The sequence below is a fragment of the Oncorhynchus clarkii genome, chromosome 2, assembly GCF_045791955.1.
Source record: "Oncorhynchus clarkii lewisi isolate Uvic-CL-2024 chromosome 2, UVic_Ocla_1.0, whole genome shotgun sequence".
Classification (NCBI taxonomy): Eukaryota; Metazoa; Chordata; class Actinopteri; order Salmoniformes; family Salmonidae; genus Oncorhynchus; species Oncorhynchus clarkii.
The window spans coordinates 81,551,894-81,571,122 of NC_092148.1; the positions used below are offsets into that span (position 1 = coordinate 81,551,894).

Here is a 19,229-nt window from a genome sequence, read left to right on the forward strand (position 1 = left end):
CCACCACCCCCCCGACCCCCCTCTTTTACGCTGCTGCTACTCTCTGTTTATCATTTATGCATAGTCACTTTAACTATACCTACATGTACATATTACCTCAATTAGCCCGACTAACCGGTGCCCCCGCACAATGACTCTCTACCGGTACCACCTGTATATAGCCTCACAACTGATATTTTTACTTTCATTTCACTGTTTTTTAAATTGTATTTCTTTACTTATCTTTTGTTTACCTAATACCTATTTTTTCCTTGAAAATTGCACTGTTGCTTAGGGCTTATAAGTAAGCATTTCACCTGTTGTATTTGGTGCACTTGACAAATTAACGTGACAAATTGATTTGCTTCACAGTGTCCTCTGAACAGTTGATGTTAAGATGTGTCTTTTACTTGAACTCTGTGAAGCATTTATTTGGGCTGCAATTTCTGAGGCTGGTAACTCTGATGAACTTATCCTCTGCAGCAGAGGTAACTCTGGGTCTTCCTTTCCTGTGGCGGTCCTCATGAGAGCCAGTTTCATCATAGAGCTTGATGGTTTTTACAACTGCACATTCAGAGTACTTGAAATGTTCCGTATTGACTGACCTTCATGTCTTAAAGTAACGATGGACTGTCATTTCTCTTTGCTTATTTGAGCTATTCTTCGTCTTTACCAATGAGGGCTATCTTCTGTATAACCCTTACCTTGTCACAACACATCTGATTGGCTCAAACGCATTAAGAAGGAAATAAACTCCACATATTTACTTTTAACAAGGCACACCTGTCAATTTAAATGCATTCCAGGTGATTACCTCATGAAGCTGGTTGAAAGAATGCTGAGAGTGTGCAAAGCTGGCATCAAGGCAGCTTTGCTGGGTGGCAATTTGAAGAATCTCAAATATAAAGTATATTTGGATTTGTTTAACACCTTTTTGGTTAGTACATGATTCCTTATGTGTTATTTCATAGTTTTGATGTCTTCACTATTATTATACAATGTAGAAAATAGTACAAATAAGAAAACCCTTGAATGAGTAGGTGTTCTATAACTTTTGACCGGCAGGGTATATATATATATATATCTATATATATATATATATATCAATCAGTGCGTTTGAGTTTAACCATATATTGTATTTAATGCAATATTTGTTCTGTCTTTTCTGGATAATACAATATAAATTGTAACCAGGCTTGTTCAAGAATTAATTGAAAATGACAAGATGTAATCAGTATAAAGGAAAAAAGGCCTTTATATATTTTTTTACAGAGTCATGTTTTAGTAATTTACTAGAGAACCAATTAATAGAATAGAATGTAATTTAGCAGACACTCTTATGCAGAGCGACTTACAGGAGCAATTAGGGTTAAGATCCTTGCTCAAAGGCACATCAACAGATTTTTCACCTAGTCGTCTTGGAATTCAAACCAGCGACCTTTCAGCTACTGACTCAATGCTCTTAACCGCTGGCTACCTGGCGCCCAGTTCAGGTTTAAGTATAATCTATGTATGGGTGAAGCTTTTAGTGAGAGGTTTAATGCTTTAACATCTAATAACTTCAGTCACCCAAACTCACATTCGTTATATAAATAAGCACGTTTAATTTTGGCTTCGTGTTCCAAAAAAAAAGTACATTAGTATACTGTAATATGACTAAAGAGTTAAAAAGTCTGACAGTTGCTTTAGACAGAGGAAGCAGCCAGCTGGAGAGATGGCTATTCATTCTACATATTCATTAAGCCAACAACAGTAGTGGTACCTGTTGATTCTCCCTTCAGGAGGAGCTAGAGACTGAGTGAATCCGATCTGAATTTTGAAATCTATTACATTGTAATGTGTTTGTTTTCAGAAAAACAAGGCAGATGAATGGCAGCGTATTTATGACTGTGTCTTTGGGAACATTAAAGTGGATAACACATGTAAGACACCATGCAGAAAGTCACCATCCACTTGGTCCAATGATCAATGAATGGCAATGAATCAACATGAAACTCTACAGAAGCCTGTTCCCTACTGCTCACTGCAATTACTGCCCACTGACAGGAACAATACCACAACATTTCCCTTTCTTGAGCATGCAATTAGTGACTGCTTGGGCTAAAGACCCAGAGCCAAGGCTCAGCAAATACTGGTCAGCTTCCTACTCTGTGGCCAGTGGGGAACCTGAATTCTGACTGTTGCATTGATGATTCATTCTTACTACCTTTGTTCCTAAAAGTCAATTCTCTTCAAGGATAGAAATGCACCCTCTTAGGGAAATCAGATTTGGGCTTTTTTTTGCCAGTGGGGTGTCATTAGACACTATGAAATTACACATTGTTATGTTTTGTAGAAATATATCTATTTTTACAGCAGGTCGATGTAGCACATTGGCCTGTACAGTGTCGCATAGACTTGCAATGCATATTTTATTCTTACTACGGTTAATATATATATATATATATATATATATATATATATATATTACTACTAACATCTAAGGTGACTCCAATGTGTAATTAGTAGTCTGTCTCATATCAGTATTCACTCCATAAATATTATTTTTGCTGTACTTTTTGAAAGAGTTTCAATTTAAGTATTTACCAAATCTCATGAAAATGTAAATGGCAGATTATTGTCATTTCAATGTCCAAACACTGAAGGAAAAATGAGAAGTACGCCCTCTGCTGATAGATTCGAGGAAGGTCATTTCGAGAACAAGCCTAATGTCTTGCATTTCTTGGAAATAGAATACTGAAGATTAGATTTAGGTTTGGGTTAGGTTTGTGGTTGAAGCTACAGTAATGTTGGGATTGAACCCGAATGTGAACATGAAGCTAGGGTTACAGTTGTGGTAGATGCTACAGTTAGGGTTGAACCGGGATGTGGGCATGAAGCTATAGGCTTAGAGTTAGGGTTGTTGTTGAGGCTAGGCCTGGGGTTGAACAGGGATGTGGACATGAACCTTAACCAAAACAGAGCATGGGTTGCTGTCATAACTTGACCATAAACTGCTTACAGATTAAGGAAACCAATAGGTAATTCGGGTGAACTATCCCTTTAACATAGCAGGAACAGCACCATCTAGTGTTCAGAACCTGGTCATATCAGAGTGCAGAATGGGACATAAACCTAACAACTTCAATGACTAACTTCTCGAACAGGGGAAAAAACCACCACCAAATTCAATGAGAATACATTACAAAGGATGAAGAAACAATAATCAAAGCCGCAGCGTCATACTAATTGTCGAACACTGAGATGTGATACTGTTTACTGGTTGTTAGGTGGGATTGTCATGGGGTGTCCGTGGGTGGCTTTTTACAATGTATTTGGATTTCTCATGTCTTACTCAATATTATACGTTTTTTTGTTCCAAATTGGATATTAGGTACTATATAGTATTTTATTGAATATTATATGAATCCTATCAATTAAAATGGCCAATTTGGGTGCAATCATTTAGCTTAATTCCTCAGAGATTAAATTATATTTCTACAAATGAATGTTGCAGGAATGCTAATCTTATCCGTTTCTTACTACAGAAATGATTTCAGAACAATCTGAGATGGTGGGTGTGGTGGCTTGCTGAAATTACATGGAACGACCCCTACAGACATTTAGATCCAGCATAAGCTCCTCCTCATAAATATGGCTCTAAGTATTCAGAGAAAGATTCCAGTTGTTAACTTATGTCCACATTATGAAAACAATAAAATATTAATAATAAGTGATACTGACGTGGTGGTATACACTTCAAACTTCAGCAACATCTTTTTATTCAAGAAATAATGTGAATTTAATAAAAATCTTAACTCAAAAGCTGTAAATGACAACATTTACTAACGTTAGTGGGATATTAAAAATAGTTCTCATGAGCTTTGTTACTCTCAGGATTCCCATGTAACCCCAGACCCACACCACCATGGATATGTATAGACAACATGTGGGAAAAAACCTGTTTCCCACCGCAGCTCATAGACATCCACACACAGATATACCTCATCAACTGGCCTAACGATTTGCCATACTGAGAGGCCATTGTCCACTCAAACCTGGGAAACGTATTGCTGCTAAATGAATTTGAGGTTGAGCAATACCCAGAAAATGTGGTTCTTTTAGACTACCTCCTTGTTGTTCCCTACCCGGTTTTGTTCTTTGGTGCAGGGACACAAGACTTGCCATTGTAACAGCTTCTCCTATTTATTCTATTCTGTTAACCCCTTTTAAGAAGTGTGGAAATTCCATCACTCCAAGGACGGGAGTTTTCTTTACAGGGTGCCACCTATTTGCTGCTCATAAAACAATATTTAGGTTGATTCAGTGCATTGTGTGCGTCACCTCACTGAATGGGCCCCATTCATGCAGGGTGAAGGGTGTAGCGTGGGGCTATGCCGGGGTAGCGTGGGTCCCTGTGTTCTGGGGAGGGGCTGTCACTTGTTAGCAGGAGTGGTAGAAAGGAGGCCTGCCAGCGTCCTATGCTTGGGTTAGCATTGAGGTGATTTAACTGCATAATCGGATTGAAACTGAGCCACGGTATTTATGTCAGTTCACATTTCATCAAATGGGGAGTGTGAATTGAAGTCGACAGTACAGAGGGTTAATCCAGAACTAAAGCCAAAATAATTAGGGGCTCCATCTAATCCACTCGCCATTCTACAAGCTGGGGAGAACATTGAAATGAGACAACGCTTTCTGTTGGCAGGCTACTATGGCCAAAACATTTAAATGGGCCAATCACCTCCCAGATTCTCGCCCCTGCCAGGCTCTTAGATGCTGTATTGGCTCTTTGAGCATGAAAATGAGTTTTGCTCCATGATTGCAGTAATGAATTTAGCAATGAATTTTAAATGAAAAAGAAACACATGCACCAATGACACATCAAACTGCCGAGGAATGCATAGGATAATGGTTTGTGATTCAATTAAATCCAAATAAATTATAGTTTATAAATTATAAATGATTAGTTTGTTTCGAGTATAGTTTAGTTTGGTTTAAACTTTAGCCTCTAGTTTTAGTTTAGGAATTGAATACTGAATGGATGTTAGCCATGCATTTTTCTCTTTTATGTAGGCCAACGTGAATGAGAAATTAACGAAAGCAATCCAAGGATTTCAAATGAATGCTTTGAATATAATGTATAATATAAAAAGGCCTGCTGGATTTAACCCTTCACTTAATTGGACGTTTAAAACGTCAACAAATATCAATTTTCTACCTTGACAAAAACGGCAAACTTTAGCATAACGTATTCTTTTTTTACAGACTTTTCGTTATATCTGAAAGTAATACAATGTGTATACTTCAGTGTCCTGTCCCCTAAACTTTTGAATGGGCTTGACAATTATATCCTGGAATTTGTGAAAATGCAGTAATTTAAGATAAGGTGGGGTCCAAAATTATTGTATCCTTTAATAAAACTGAGCAAAATAGACTTTATAAAATAAATAATGCAAATACTGAGCTAAATTGTATGCATTTTCTTTGTATTTTATACTAACAAACACAATTGTACAGAGAAAGAGATTTTGTTTAACAAGTGATACATTATTTATTTTTTATGGGCTAAACATGATTTGATCCCCTTTTTTCAATACTCCCCTTGCAAGGAAAACAGCACTGAGCCTTTTTCTAAAATGTTTTATGAGATTGGAGAACACATTGGGAGGGATCTTAGACCATTCCTCAATACAGAATCTTTTCAGATCCTTGATATCCTTTGTCTGCGCTTACTGCCCTCTTCAATTCAAACCACAGATTTTCAATGGTGTCGAAAGAACAACACATATGCAGAAAATTGTGGCACAAATCCTTTCTAAGTCCTGGTATTGATATTAGCATTTTTTCCAAAGGAAACCAATATGTCATTTTGTAATTTGGATGAATTATCCCTTTAAAGCTGCAATATGTAACTTTTTTGCCGACCTAACCAAATTCACGTTGAAATGTAAGTTATAGATCTGTCATTCTCATTGAAAGCAAGTCTAAGAAGCTGTATACAGTATCTGTTTTATGTACAATATTTCCATGCTTCCCATTCTTTACTTTCGGTTTTGTACACCAGATTCAATCTCCTGAAAATATAATATTTTTGGTAATTGAAAAGATATTTCACAGCGGTTTAGATGGTATAATGATTCTCTACATTTGCTTGTTTTGTCACAAACGAAAATTAAGCCAACTATTAGAATTTCAGCAACCAGGAAATGGCGGAGCTATTTCTGCATTTTGCACCTTTCAATGGTGTAAAGAGATTGAGGTTTCCTGTTTAGGAAGAACAGGAAAGGGCAGGGAGTTTCTGCAAAGCTTTTTGATTGGTTCACCTGAGTGGGCGTTGTGTCATAATCACAGCCTGTAAGAGCATACTGCGTGCTAAAGCAGCCCCAGGATTATGGCTATGTTTTATACAGGGGCGTCGGAGGAAACTTTAAAGATAATACATAAATCATGACTACGGTGTCTTCGGAAAGTATTCAGACCCCTTCCCCTTTTCCACATTTTGTTACTTTACAACCTTATTCTAAAATGTATTAAATTCATTTTGTCCTCAATCAACACACAATACATCATAATGATAAATTGAAAGCAGGTTTTTAGGCATTTTGAAAATGTATTACAAATAAAAAAAACTGAAATACCTTATTTACATAAGTATTTAGACACTTTGCTATAAGACTCCAAATTTAACTAAGATACATCCTGTTCCCATTGATCATCCTTGAGATCATCCTTGAGTTTCTACAACTTGATAGGAGTCCACCTGTGGTAAACTCAATTGATTGGACATGATTTCGGCACACACCTGTCTATGTAAGGTCCCACAGTTGACAGTGCATGTCAGAGCAAAAACCAAGCCATAAGGTCGAAGGAATTGTCCGTAAAGCTCCGAGACAGGTTTGTGTTGAGGCACAGATCTGGGAAAAGGGAACAAAAAATGTATGAAACCAAGACTGAACCCTTTGGCCTGAATGCCAAGCGTCACTTCTGGAGGAAACCTGGCACCATCCTTACGGTGAAGTATGATGGTAGCAGCATCATGCTGTGGGGATCTTTTTCAGGGACTGGGAGACTAGGCAGGATCAGGGGAAAGATTAGTTTTCCTAGCTGAAAACCTGCTCCAGAGCGCTCAGGACCTCAGACTGGGGTGAAGGTTCACCTTCCAACAGGACAACAACCCTAAGCACACAGCCAAGACAACGCAGGCGTGGCTTCGGGACAAGTTTCTGAATTTCCTTGAGTGGCCCGGCCAGAGCCCTGACTTGAACCCAATCGAACATCTCTGGAGAGACTACTCCCTTCACAGAACAGCGCAAACTGGCTCTAACCAGAATAGAAAGAGTGGGAGGCCCCGGTGCACAACTAAGCAAGAGGACAAGAACATTAGAGTATCTAGTTTGAGAAACAGACCCCTCACAAGTCCTAAACTGGCAGCTTCATTAAATAGTACCCGCAAAACACCTGTCAACAGTGAAGAGGCAACTCCGGGATGCTGGCCTTCTAGACAGAGTTCCTCTGTCCAGTGTCTGTGTTCTTTTGCCCATCTTAATCTTTTCTTTTTATTGGCCAGTCTGAGATATGGCTTTTTCTTTGCAACTCTGCCTAGAAGGCCAGCATCCTGGAGTCACCTCTTCACTGTTGACGTTGTGACTGGTGTTTTGAGGGTACTATTTAATGAAGCTGCCAGTTGAGGACTTGTGAGGCATCTGTTTCTCAAACAAGACACTAATGTACTTGTCCTCTTGCTCAGTTGTGCACTCCTCTTTATAATCTGGTTAGAGCCATTTTGCGCTGTTCTGTGAAGGGAGTACACAGCGTTGTATTAGATCTTCAGTTTCTTGACAATTTCCCACATGGAATAGCCTTCCTTTCTCAGAACAAGAATAGACTGACGAGTTTCTGGCCATTTTGAGCCTGTAATCGAACCCACAAATGCTGATGCTCCAGATTGTCCTGTCTAAAGAAGGCCAGTTTTATTGCTTCTTTAATCAGAACAGTGTTCAGCTGTGCTAACATAATTGCAAAAGGGTTTTCTAATGATCAATTAGTATTTTAAAATAAAAAACCCGAATTAGCTAACACAACGTGCCATTGGAACACAGGAGTGATGTTTGCTGATAACGGGCATCGGTATGCCTGTGTACAGTTGAAGTCGGAAGTTTAAATACACCTTAGGCAAATACATTTCAACTCAGTTTTTCACAATTACTGACATTTAATCCTAGTAAAAATTCCCTGTCTTAGGTCAGTTAGGACCACCACTTTATTTTAAGAATGTGAAATGTCAGAATAATAGCAGAGAGAATGAATTATTTCAGCTTTTATTTCTTTCATCACATTTCCAGTGGGTCAGAAGTTTACATACACTCAATTAGCATTTGGTAGCATTGCCTTTAAATTGTTTAACTTGGGTCAAACATTTTGGGTAGCCTTCCACAAGCTTCCCACAATAAGTTTGGTCAATTTTGGCCCATTCCTCCTAACAGAGCTGGTGTAACTGAGTCAGGTTTGTAAGGCCTCCTTGCTCACACACGGTTTTTCAGTTCCACCCACAAATGTTCTATAGGATTGAGGTCAGGTCTTTGTGATGGCCACTCCAACAACTTGACTTTGTTGTCCTTAAGCCATTTTGCTACAACTTTGGAAGTATGCTTGGGGTCATTGTCCAATTGGAAGACCCATTTGCAACCAAGCTTTAACTGATGCCTGGAGATGTTGCTTCAATATATCCACATAATTTTCCTCCCTCATGAAGCCATCTATTTTGTGAAGTGCACCAGTCCCTCCTGCAGCAAAGCACCCCCACAACATGGTGCTACCCCCCCTCACGGTTGGGATGGTGTTCTTCGGCTTGCAAGCCTCCCCCTTTTTCCTCCAAACATAGCAATGGTCATTATGGCCAAACAGTTCTATTTTTGTTTCATCAGACCAGAGGACGTTTCTCCAAAAAGTACAATCTTTGTCCCTATGTGCAGTTGCAAACCGTAGTCTGGCTTTTTTTAATGCCGGCTTTGGAGCAGTGGCTTCTTCCTTGCTGAGCAGGCTTTCAGGTTATGTCGATATAGGACTCGTTTTACTGTGGATATAGATACTTTTGTACCTGTTTCCTCCAGCATCTTCTCAAGGTCCTTTACTGTTATTGGATTGATTTGCACTTTTCGTACCAATGTACATTCATCTCTAGGAGACAGAATGCATCTCCTTGAGTGGTATGATGGCTGCGTGGTCCTGTGGTGTTTATACTTGCGTACTATTGTTTGTACAGATGAACGTGGTACCTTCAGACATTTGGACATTTCTCCCAAGGATGAACCAGACTTGTGGAGGTCTACAAAAAAATTTTCCTGAGGTCTTGACTGATTTATTTTGGTTTTTCCATGATGTCAAGCAAAGAGGCACCAAGTTTGAAGGTAGGTCTTGAAATACATCCACAGGTACACCTCCAATTGACTGTCAATTAGTCTATCAGAAGCTTCTAAAGCCATGACATCATTTTCTGTAATTTTCCAATTTTGTCAACTCAGTGTATGTAAACTTCTGACCCACTGGAATTGTGATAGTGAATTAGTGAAATCTGTCTAAACAATTTTTTGGAGAAATTACTTGTCATGCACAAAGTAGATGTCCTAACCGACTTGCCAAAAATATAGTTTGTTAAGAAATGTGGAGTGGTTGAAAAATTAGTTAATGACTCCAACCTACGTGTATGTAAACTTCTGACTTCAGCTGTAGATATTCCATTAAAAATATGCAGTTTCCAGCTACAATAGTCATTTACAACATTGTCTACACTATTTTGGTTCAATTTGAAATAATTTTAATGGACAAAAAAAACAAGTGCTTCTCTTTATAACAAGGACATCTAAGTGACCCCAAACTATTGAACGGTAGTGTATGTAAATATTCTATTTCAGTTTAATTTTAATACATTTGCAAAAATTTCTAAAACAGTTGCTTTGTCATTATGGGGTAATGTGTGTAGATTGGATTACCCCCCCCCCCCCCCCCCTCATTCTAGAATAAGACTAATGTATCAAAATGTGGAAAAAGTCAAGGGGGTCACAATACTTTCTGAAGGCATTGTATTTGGCTTCAACGATGTGTAATATTGGGATGCAAACTCAAATTTCAATACATTAACTGTCTGACGTGGTACATGTGTATTCTTTTAAGCCCATAATCTATCAAGGCGAGACCCAGATGGTTGGAATCTTACAATGTTTATTGATCCAAAAGGAGTTGGCAAGATAAAGGTTGTGGACAGGCAAGAGGTCAAAACCAGATCAGGGTCCAGGAGGTACAGAGTGGCAGACAGGCTCATGGTCAAGGCAGGCGGGTACAGAGTCCAGAAACAAGCAAGGGTCAAAACCAGGAGGACTAGAAAAAGAAGAATAGCAAAAAGCAGGAGACCGGAAAAACCGCTGGTCGACTAGGAACATACAAGACGAACTGGCACAGAGAGAAAGGAAACACAGGGATAAATACACTGGGGAAAACAAGCGACACCTGGAGGGGGATGAGACAATAATGAGGACAAGTGAAACAGATCAGTGTGTGACATAATCATGTGAGGTGTATACTTTTGTTTCAAAGTATATTTATTTGACTACCAAAAAACACTGACCCTGATTTAGCCCACTGCAGTAAAAGGTCAAATCTACTTGAATCTATAGCAAAACCTGAAAATGGTTTTCAAGCGAGGATGTTCTGGTGTTGTTCGGGCAATTCAAAGTACTGATTGGGGACTTATTTGTGGAGAGATGTATTTTTCTGAGTGATTTGTAATGTTTTATTTGTGCTTCCCATGACTGTGTTGCATTTGAATGTGTATATACACTATGTATATATCTACCTTGCCCTAAGTGCTGTTGTCTGTGCCCAATGCTTGTACCATGTTTTGTGCTGATGCCTTGTGTTGCTACCATGTTGTTGTGTTGCTGCCATGCTATGTTGTCTTAGGTCTCTCTTTATGTAGTGTTATCTCTCTTGTGATTTGTCTTTTTTACATTTTTATCCCAGACCCCGTCCTGCAGGAGGCCTTTTGCCTTTTGGTCGGCTGTCATTGTAAATCATTTGTTCTTAGCTGACTTGCCTAGTTAAATAATAAAATAGAGCATACCAAACATTACGAACACCTTGCTTTTCCTTCACTCTGCAGTCCAACTCATCCCAAACCATCTCAATTGGGTTGAGGCCAGGTGATTGTGGAGGTCAGGTCATCTGATGCAGCACTCCATCACTCTCCTTCTTGGTCAAATAGCCCTTACACAGCCTGGATGTGTTTGGGTCATTTTCCTGTTGAAAATCAAATGATAGTCCCACTAAGCCCAAACAAGATGGAATGGCGTATGGCTGCATAATGCTGTGGTAGCCATGCTGCTTAAGAGTGCCTTGAATTCCAAATAAATCAGTGTCACCAGCAAAGAACCCCCACACCCTCACACCTCCTCCTCCATGCTTCACTGTGGGAACCACACATGCAGAGATCATCCGCTCACCAACTCTACGTCTCACAAAGACACGGCGGTTGGAACCAAAAATCTCAAATTTGGACTCATCAGACCAAAGGACAGATCTCAACCACTCTAATGTGCATTGCTTGTCTTCTTCTTATTGGTTTCTTTGCAGCAATTTGAACATGGAGGCCTCATTCACGTAGTCTCCTCTGAACAGTTGATGTGTCTCTGAACTCTGTGAAGCATTTTTTGGGCAGCAATTTCTGCCCAAAACTGTCTGTTTCTGTAAACTTTCCGGTTCTGTAGAAGAATATGTTTTAAAGTTATAAACATAGTTGAAAATGGTCCAAAACATTATATTGCATGAACAGTTTGATTTTGAGTTCTGATATTTGGCAAGCATGGCAAACAGTAGAGAAGTAACTTGTCCTAAGGCAATGTGTAAAACAAAATCCTGATGGTGGCACAGTGGGCCCATAGTTGATCTCTGGCATTGCTGCTTACCCTCTCGCTTTGGTTCTTCTCTGGTGTAGCCTACATTCATGAATTTGCTTAGTTGCAAAATACTAATATACACAAACATAAAAAACATTGTGCAAAATGTTTGCCTGTCCATGTTTTTATTACTATTCCAGTTATTTCTTTCTTTAAGAACACATTCATTAATTAATTGAGTTGGCAGTAATTTTGTTTGAGAGCCACCAGTGATCTGCATCAAAAATCCAGTGCGACGTTTGCGTATTATTTTCTTTCGTCATCATTCTGCGACAGGCTTGCCAGCACACAAAAACCACAACACAACACTCAAACAAAATAAACGTTGCTGATTGCATGTGGTTTGCGAAATATCGATGTTGACACGTAGCAATACCAGGTAAGCTGAACTGAACCAAATGTAGACTGATTTTCTTATATGGGCTTGTGTTTTTCTCTTAGCTAGCGTTAGCTATCTAAGTTAGCATCTGAGCCTACCAATAAATGAATTGTGATAACGTTAGTTAGCTAACGTAGATAATTAGTGCGATGCATGTGCCAGATGCAGTACTGTAGATAAAATGCCAAAGGCTGGGCAAGCCTTTCGTGTGACAGCAAGTTTTCGTTTCAAGGCAAACTACGCTAGCTAGCTTGCTAACTGACGTTTTTTTAATTCTCTTTTTTGGTCACATTTTATTTTATTGCAGAAAAAACAGTATGCATACAAGAAATATACAAACAGACAATTATAACATATGCTAGGGGGTACAACAAATTACAGATTATACAAATACCTTAAAAGATGCACACATTGATTGTTTTAGCATCTTTCTTATTAGAAGAATATAGAATGGTTTAATGTACTGCTCGAATTCCTTATAAGAGTGGTTACATTTACATTTATCAATATGAAAGTTTTCCATTAGCACAATTAGATTGAGAATTGTTTTTCTTTATCCTTTTTATAGTTAAGGAAGCAAAACGTTCTCCCATTAAAAAAACAAGAAATCAAGAATATTAACAATTATTTAACTATGAATATCTTTCCATAATTTCTTTACATGTAGAAACTGTTTCTGGATGCTCAACATAAAGGGTACTGTTCATGTCTGAGTGTCTTCATGTAATACCTACAGATCATTCTGAATTAGACCTCTTTGACCTTGTTAACAAGCAGGTATTTATGTGGTAATAACCATACCTTTTTCTGATATTATTGACAAGAATTTCAGTAAGTTGTGACATAAGGAATGGATACAATATCCCTTTTGAAATTAAGCACATATAGATCTGTTATTCTGAGGGAGCAAGGAGAAACACGTTTACTATTGGAGCGACAACTGGATCAAGCAAGGGCAGGTCAGGAAGGTGAGGTCTGGTTACACCTCTAAACAACATGAGAGTTCCAGATGGAATAGCATCAAAGACTATGGCGAACTCTCTAGGTGTAACAGGGATATTGTAATGAGGTAAAAATTCCTCATAATTGAGTAACAGTCTGTATGTAGCCAAATGTATCTGCTGCTCATGTTGGTATCTGTACTGATGGCGTGATAGGGAGACATAGTTGACTGGTAACGTGTGTGCAAGCAGTTGCTCCCAAAGCCACTTGGGTACACTGCAGCATCCACCGAGAGGCTCTTGCTGCCTAGGGAATGCCTGACAGCTTGAAAAACGTTTTGGACACTACAGTGAAAATTGTTAAATTTGTTAACGCAAGGCCGCTGAACTCTGGTGTAATTTCTGCACTATGCAATGATATGGGCAGCGACCATGTAACTCTTTTACAACTTACCGAAGCTGGTTATCAAGGGGCGATGTATTGACACGTTTTTTTAAATTGAGAGACAAGTTTAGTTTTCTTTACTGACCATAATTTTCACTTGTCTGACCGCTTGCATGATGACAAGTTTCTCACACGACTGGCCTATCTGGGGGATGTTTTTTCTCGCCTGAATGATCTGAGTCTAGGATTACAGGGACTCTCCACAACTATATCCAATGTGTGGGACAAAATTGAGGCTATGATTAAGAAGTTGGAGCTCTTCTCTGTCTGCATTAGCAAGGACAACACACAGGTCTTTCCATCATTGTATGATTTTTTTTTTTTGTGTGCAAATGAACTCAAGCTTACGGACAATGTCAAATGTAATATAGCGAAGCACCTGAGTGAATTGGGTGCGCAATTACGCAGGTACTTTCCCAAAACGGATGACACAAACAGCTGGATTCGTTATCCCTTTCATGCTCTGCCTCCAGTCCACTTATCGATATCTGAACAAGAGAAAATGCAACAAGCGATTCTGTGAACATGTTATTTAATCAGAAGCCACTGCCAGGTTTCTGGATTGGGCTGCGCTCAGAGTAATCGCGCTGTTAAGACACTGATGCCCTTTGCAACCACGTACCTATGTGTGGATTCTCGGCCCTCACAGCATGAAAACTAAATACAGGCACAGACTGTGTGTGGAAAATGATTTAAGACAGACTCTCAACCCAACATTGCAGAGATATGTGCATCCTTTCAAGCACACCCTTCTCATTAACCTGTGCTGAGTTATTAACAATTTTCAATGAACAAATAAGGTTTTATATGTAAGATGGTTAAATAAAGAGCAAAATTATTGATTGTTATTATATTATTATTTGTGCCCTGGACCTATAAAGAGTTCTTTGTCACTACCCATGAGCCGGGTTGTGATGACAACTCACTCATTCTTATGTTTAATAAATGTATTGTATAGTGTATGTGTGTGTGTGTGTGGCAGGCTTACAATGATGGCAAAAAACTACATTTGAGAGTGTGCTGACCCTGGTACAAGAGGGGGTATGTAGCTGGAAGTTGAATGTTTTGAAGGGGTACGAGACTATAACAAGTTTGGGATCCACTGCTCTAGACAGTAGGTAAATGACTTGGTGACTTTGCTTGTGTTTGTTTGGGTTTCCCCCGGTCAGGCCCCCCTGCACCGTCTTCTCATAGTGCTTTTGTGTGAGCGCGGTCGGGATGGGCCAGCAGATCTCAGGCCAGGTGGTGATGACCAGTCTACCTGAGAAGCTGATGAAACACGCCAGGCTGGTAACAGACAGCGGTTACCTCAACTACGAGGAGTTCCTGGGCAGGGTGGCAGAGCTCAATGACATGTAAGGCTGACCATGTTTTGTCATACTGTCAATATACTCCATGTTTCCACTGTTCTTTGTAATGAGTCAGTAGGCAAAGAGAATAGCTGTCTTTCATTTCCAGATGGTAGGCTAAGGCCCAAAAGTGATACCGGTCCTCCTCTGGCACTTCTTGAGCATTATCCAATTACACCACTGGTTATTAACTGACACAATCCAGATTATGAACATAGTCAAGAGCTAGAGAGCGGTGATTAATTGCCTGAATTGATATAACGATAAATGGAACGTTTACATTTTTTAAATTATCATTTAAACTACTACTAATAGTTTGATGGTTGTATCTATCAATTGTCCCATTAACAATCGCACATAATAGTAAATGTATTTCATTTCAAACTTCACATTTCTATAGTATAGGCTACTTATTATTGCAGGCATTTTGCTGATATCGTTACGTGATCGGTATGGTCGGTGTCGATTAGTGTCCCAGCTCTAGCTAGAACATTCTCGGCCAACTGGAATTTAACCGAGTCTCTACCCCAATCAGTAGGCCTTTAGCTCTCATAGGCAGTAAGTGACAGAAAATAAGGGTAGTTTGGTGTCAGTGTTGAATTGAACAGAAAATGCATTGCTTTGGTTGGACGACAGCACTTAACCAGTGGCATAAAACAAACTCTTAGATAACTTTAAGAGTGATCATAAAATATTGCAAAAATGTCATGACTCATGATAATCAAACATCCCTTTAATTGGTGGGGGTGAGCCTAATCTTCTCCATGACTATTACATTGTTCCCGTTAGTGAGTTACGGCCAAATAATTTAAACAATGTTTCTCCATGAATGTGAACTGGACAGGACAGCTAAGCTTGCAGCTGGACAGCAAAAACACCTGATCTTTGAAGTCCAGACTGGCTCGGACGCCTCTGCTCTGTGGAAAGTGGCTGTGAGGATAGTTTGTACCAAGGTGAGAGAGGGACAAACTGAATTTGGTCTCTCATGAATAAGACTTGTCTCCATTCTCGCTAGCTGTTTACGGGGCATGTGTGTGTTTTTGAAACTTAAATTGTTTGCCATTTGCAGTGTGTGTTCATGGCATGTGCATATTTTTGAGACTGAAAAGTGTCTTATTGCCCTGTGGTTTGTCAGATCAACAAAGAGAATGGGATGGTGGAGGCGTCTCGCATCATGAACCTGTACCAGTTCATTCAGCTGTACCGTGACATTACCAGCCAGGCAGCAGAGGTGCTGTCAGCAGAGGGCGCCAGGCTCCCGTTTGGAAACCTCCCATCAGGGGACTCCTGTCAGGCCAGCATGTGGATGGGCAGGTTAGTACATCACTGTGTGTGTTTTCTTTCATATTTCTGTGTGTAGTCTTGTGTTGCCATCCTTCCAAGTCTCATTTATTACTTTGCTCTTCTCAATTGTGAGAAAGAGGAAGTCTGGAAGCTGAGTGATCTGTCTGTGATGCAAGCCATTGTGTTTATTCCCATACAGGGTAAAGCAGTTGACTGATGAGGAAGAGTGCTGTATCTGCATGGATGGGAAATCTGACCTCATCCTGCCTTGTGCTCATAGCTTCTGTCAGAAGTGCATTGACAAGTGGTAAGAGAGATGGACACAAGCCACAACAGTCCACAGATAAATCTGTTGTCACAAGGTCCATTTTCATGGGTAATTTGAGTCAATTCAATGAATTGGTTTGTTTTCATAGGAGTGGGCAGAGCAGGAATTGTCCGATATGCCGCTTGCAAGTGACCGCTGCTAATGAGTCGTGGGTGATGCCTGATGCCCCTACAGAGGAGGACATATCTGGCTATATCCTCAACCTGGCTGACGAGGCAGGCCATCCACACAGACCTTAAACTGCTCAACACTAAGACACTTTGATAAACTAGTGACAGACAAACTGACATCGGGAATAGTTTGGGGGTTTTCCTGACTTAGTGTAGGGCCTGTAGTTTTTTCCTGACTTAGTGTAGGGCGTGTAGTTTTTCCTCATCAGGAAAAAACCTTGGCCTAGTTTTGGGGTATGTAGATAGGATTTAGTTTGCTTTATAGAAATGTGCCTATGTGATCTTCACTTTTAGCAATTTTAACCACTGGTTATATTTATTTTATGTTCTCTTTTTTTTTTTTTTACTTCTCCATATTTTTACATGATTGCTCTCCAAAGTGGATGTGTATATAAGATTTAAAGGTGTGGCCAGCTTATTAGGTACACTACCCCATTCATGAAAATGGTTTGTTTCTACAGACAGTGAGTCACGTGGCCGTAGCTTGCCATATAAAGCAGGCAGACAGGCATCGAGGCATTCTATTCGATTGAATGTTAGGATGTGCAAAACGACTGACCTATGCGACTTTACGCATGGTTTGCTCATCGGTGCCAGGCACGCCGGTTCCAGTATCTCAGAGGCCCGGCCTCCTGGGCTTTCCAGGCATGACAGAGTCTAGGGTTGATCAAGAATTGTGCGATAAACAACAAAACATCCAGTTAGTCCTATGGTCAAAAACAGCTCGTTGATGAGAGGTCGAAGGAGAATGGCAAGAATCTTGCAAGCTAAAAGGCGGGCCACAAACGGGTAAATAATGACGCAGTACAACAATGGTGTGCAGAACAGCATCTCAGAACGCACAACTCACTGGTCCTTGTCACAGATGGGCTATTACAGCAAACGACCACACCGGGTCCCACTCTTATCAGCTAAAAACAAGAAGAATTGTTCCAGACCAATACTGGACAATTGAGGAGTGGAAAAACACTGGCTGGTCCGACGAATCGTGGTTCGTGTTGCGTCATGCTGGTGGTAGAGTCAGGGTTTGGCATAAGCAGCATGAGTCTATGGCCCCATCCTGCCTTTTTTCAACAGTACAAGCTGGTGGTGTAATGGTGTGGGGAACGCTTTCCTGGCTCACTTTAGGTCCCTTAATATCAATTGAGCAACGTTTCCATGCCCTTTAAAATTCAGGCTGTTCTCGAGGTAAATGAGGGTCCGACCTGGTACTAGATGTGTACCTAATAAGTTGGCCACATTGTTTCCGTTCAGCTTGGTTATACCTACTCTTAGAATTGCGCTTTGAATCCTGGATAATAGTAGATGTTTTAGTATTAACTGTTATAGGCAGCTCTGTAACTGCGGTTGAACTTTGCATAAATCACTGTAGTCACATGAATACTTTAATTTTGAAATCCACACACTGTGGGAATGGTTTGTAATTTCATGAAATGTGAAAATAAGTACAATAATCTCATGGATGTTTTAGCCAGGATAAAGCTTTCTATTTTCTCTTTAATCAACATGTTAGGGTGAGATGATTTCTATCAACTATTTTGAGCTTTTAGTCTAAATGACTGTTTAACATAATTAAAACAAAACTTCTGCATTATTATTTACAATAATTATTTATTATATCACTGATACCCAGGCAAGTGCATTGGATGTTATAAATAATGTACTTTTTATTAAGTGTGAGAGACTGAGTGAATGTTAAAAGAATACATATATATATTTTTATTCCCATTAGATAACTAAAGATTTAAGCTGTTTTGTATATGCACTTTATTCACTGTTAGTTAAACAATGATTTTTTAACATGTTTAAAAAAAATATTAGTCCACAGAACATTTTTAACCAAATCTGACAAAGTATTTTGGGTTTGTAATGTTGACCAATTGCACTTTTGAACACTTTTGTATTTCGCTGTGACGATCATATTATTATTGTACGTCTTTGAGTAAAGCTATATCCACCACAACATAATTGATGTCCTTTAGAAGTGTAGCAGGGCTCTACACTTACAAGATGAGTAACTTTGCCTGAGGACTTGTGTTAGCAACCAGAGCTAACAACTAGGCTTTAGCTCAGTGGGCTAACGCAGTCTTCAGTTACATCAATATCCTGTGTTCAACCTGGTTGTTTACAGAAGCGCACAGCCTAGTAATTTTATGAAAGACAAACTGCATTTAGCATTTGAGTGCAATGTTCTATGGTGGCCTATAGGTGGTAGCATGTACTCTGTAACTGCACCTGTAGTTGGCTGGAGTACTTTAGAAGGACTAATTCAGGATGTTTAGGACGCAACTTGCTAGTTAACTATGATTATGGTATTTTCTTGTTAATTGATAAACTGAACTCTCTCTGAACATTCATAACATAAACCAACAACAGGCTAATAAAGAGGGCAGTTATGTCTTTTGTCTTATTTTATTACATGTT

At 39.5% G+C, this 19,229-nt stretch overlaps 1 protein-coding gene across 1 annotated transcript; it reads left to right on the forward strand.

The window, feature by feature from the left end:
- Positions 1–12,165: 12,165 nt before the first annotated feature.
- Positions 12,166–19,205, forward strand: LOC139374850 (RING finger protein 141-like). The gene is made up of 6 exons (XM_071116006.1): positions 12,166–12,288; positions 14,844–15,029; positions 15,868–15,976; positions 16,159–16,337; positions 16,507–16,614; positions 16,724–19,205. Exons 2-6 carry the CDS (start codon positions 14,893–14,895, stop codon positions 16,872–16,874), a joined length of 684 nt encoding a protein of 227 aa, XP_070972107.1. The 5' UTR covers positions 12,166–12,288; positions 14,844–14,892; the 3' UTR covers positions 16,875–19,205.
- The last annotated feature ends 24 nt before the right edge of the window (positions 19,206–19,229 follow it).

Coding starts and splice junctions, on each gene's coding strand:
- LOC139374850 (XM_071116006.1), top strand. CDS start 14,893: ATGGGCCAGCAGATCTCAGGCCAGGTGGTGATGACCAGTCTACCTGAG. Junction 15,030..15,867: donor GTGGCAGAGCTCAATGACAT/GTAAGGCTGACC, acceptor TGAACTGGACAG/GACAGCTAAGCTTGCAGCTG. Junction 15,977..16,158: donor TGAGGATAGTTTGTACCAAG/GTGAGAGAGGGA, acceptor GTGGTTTGTCAG/ATCAACAAAGAGAATGGGAT.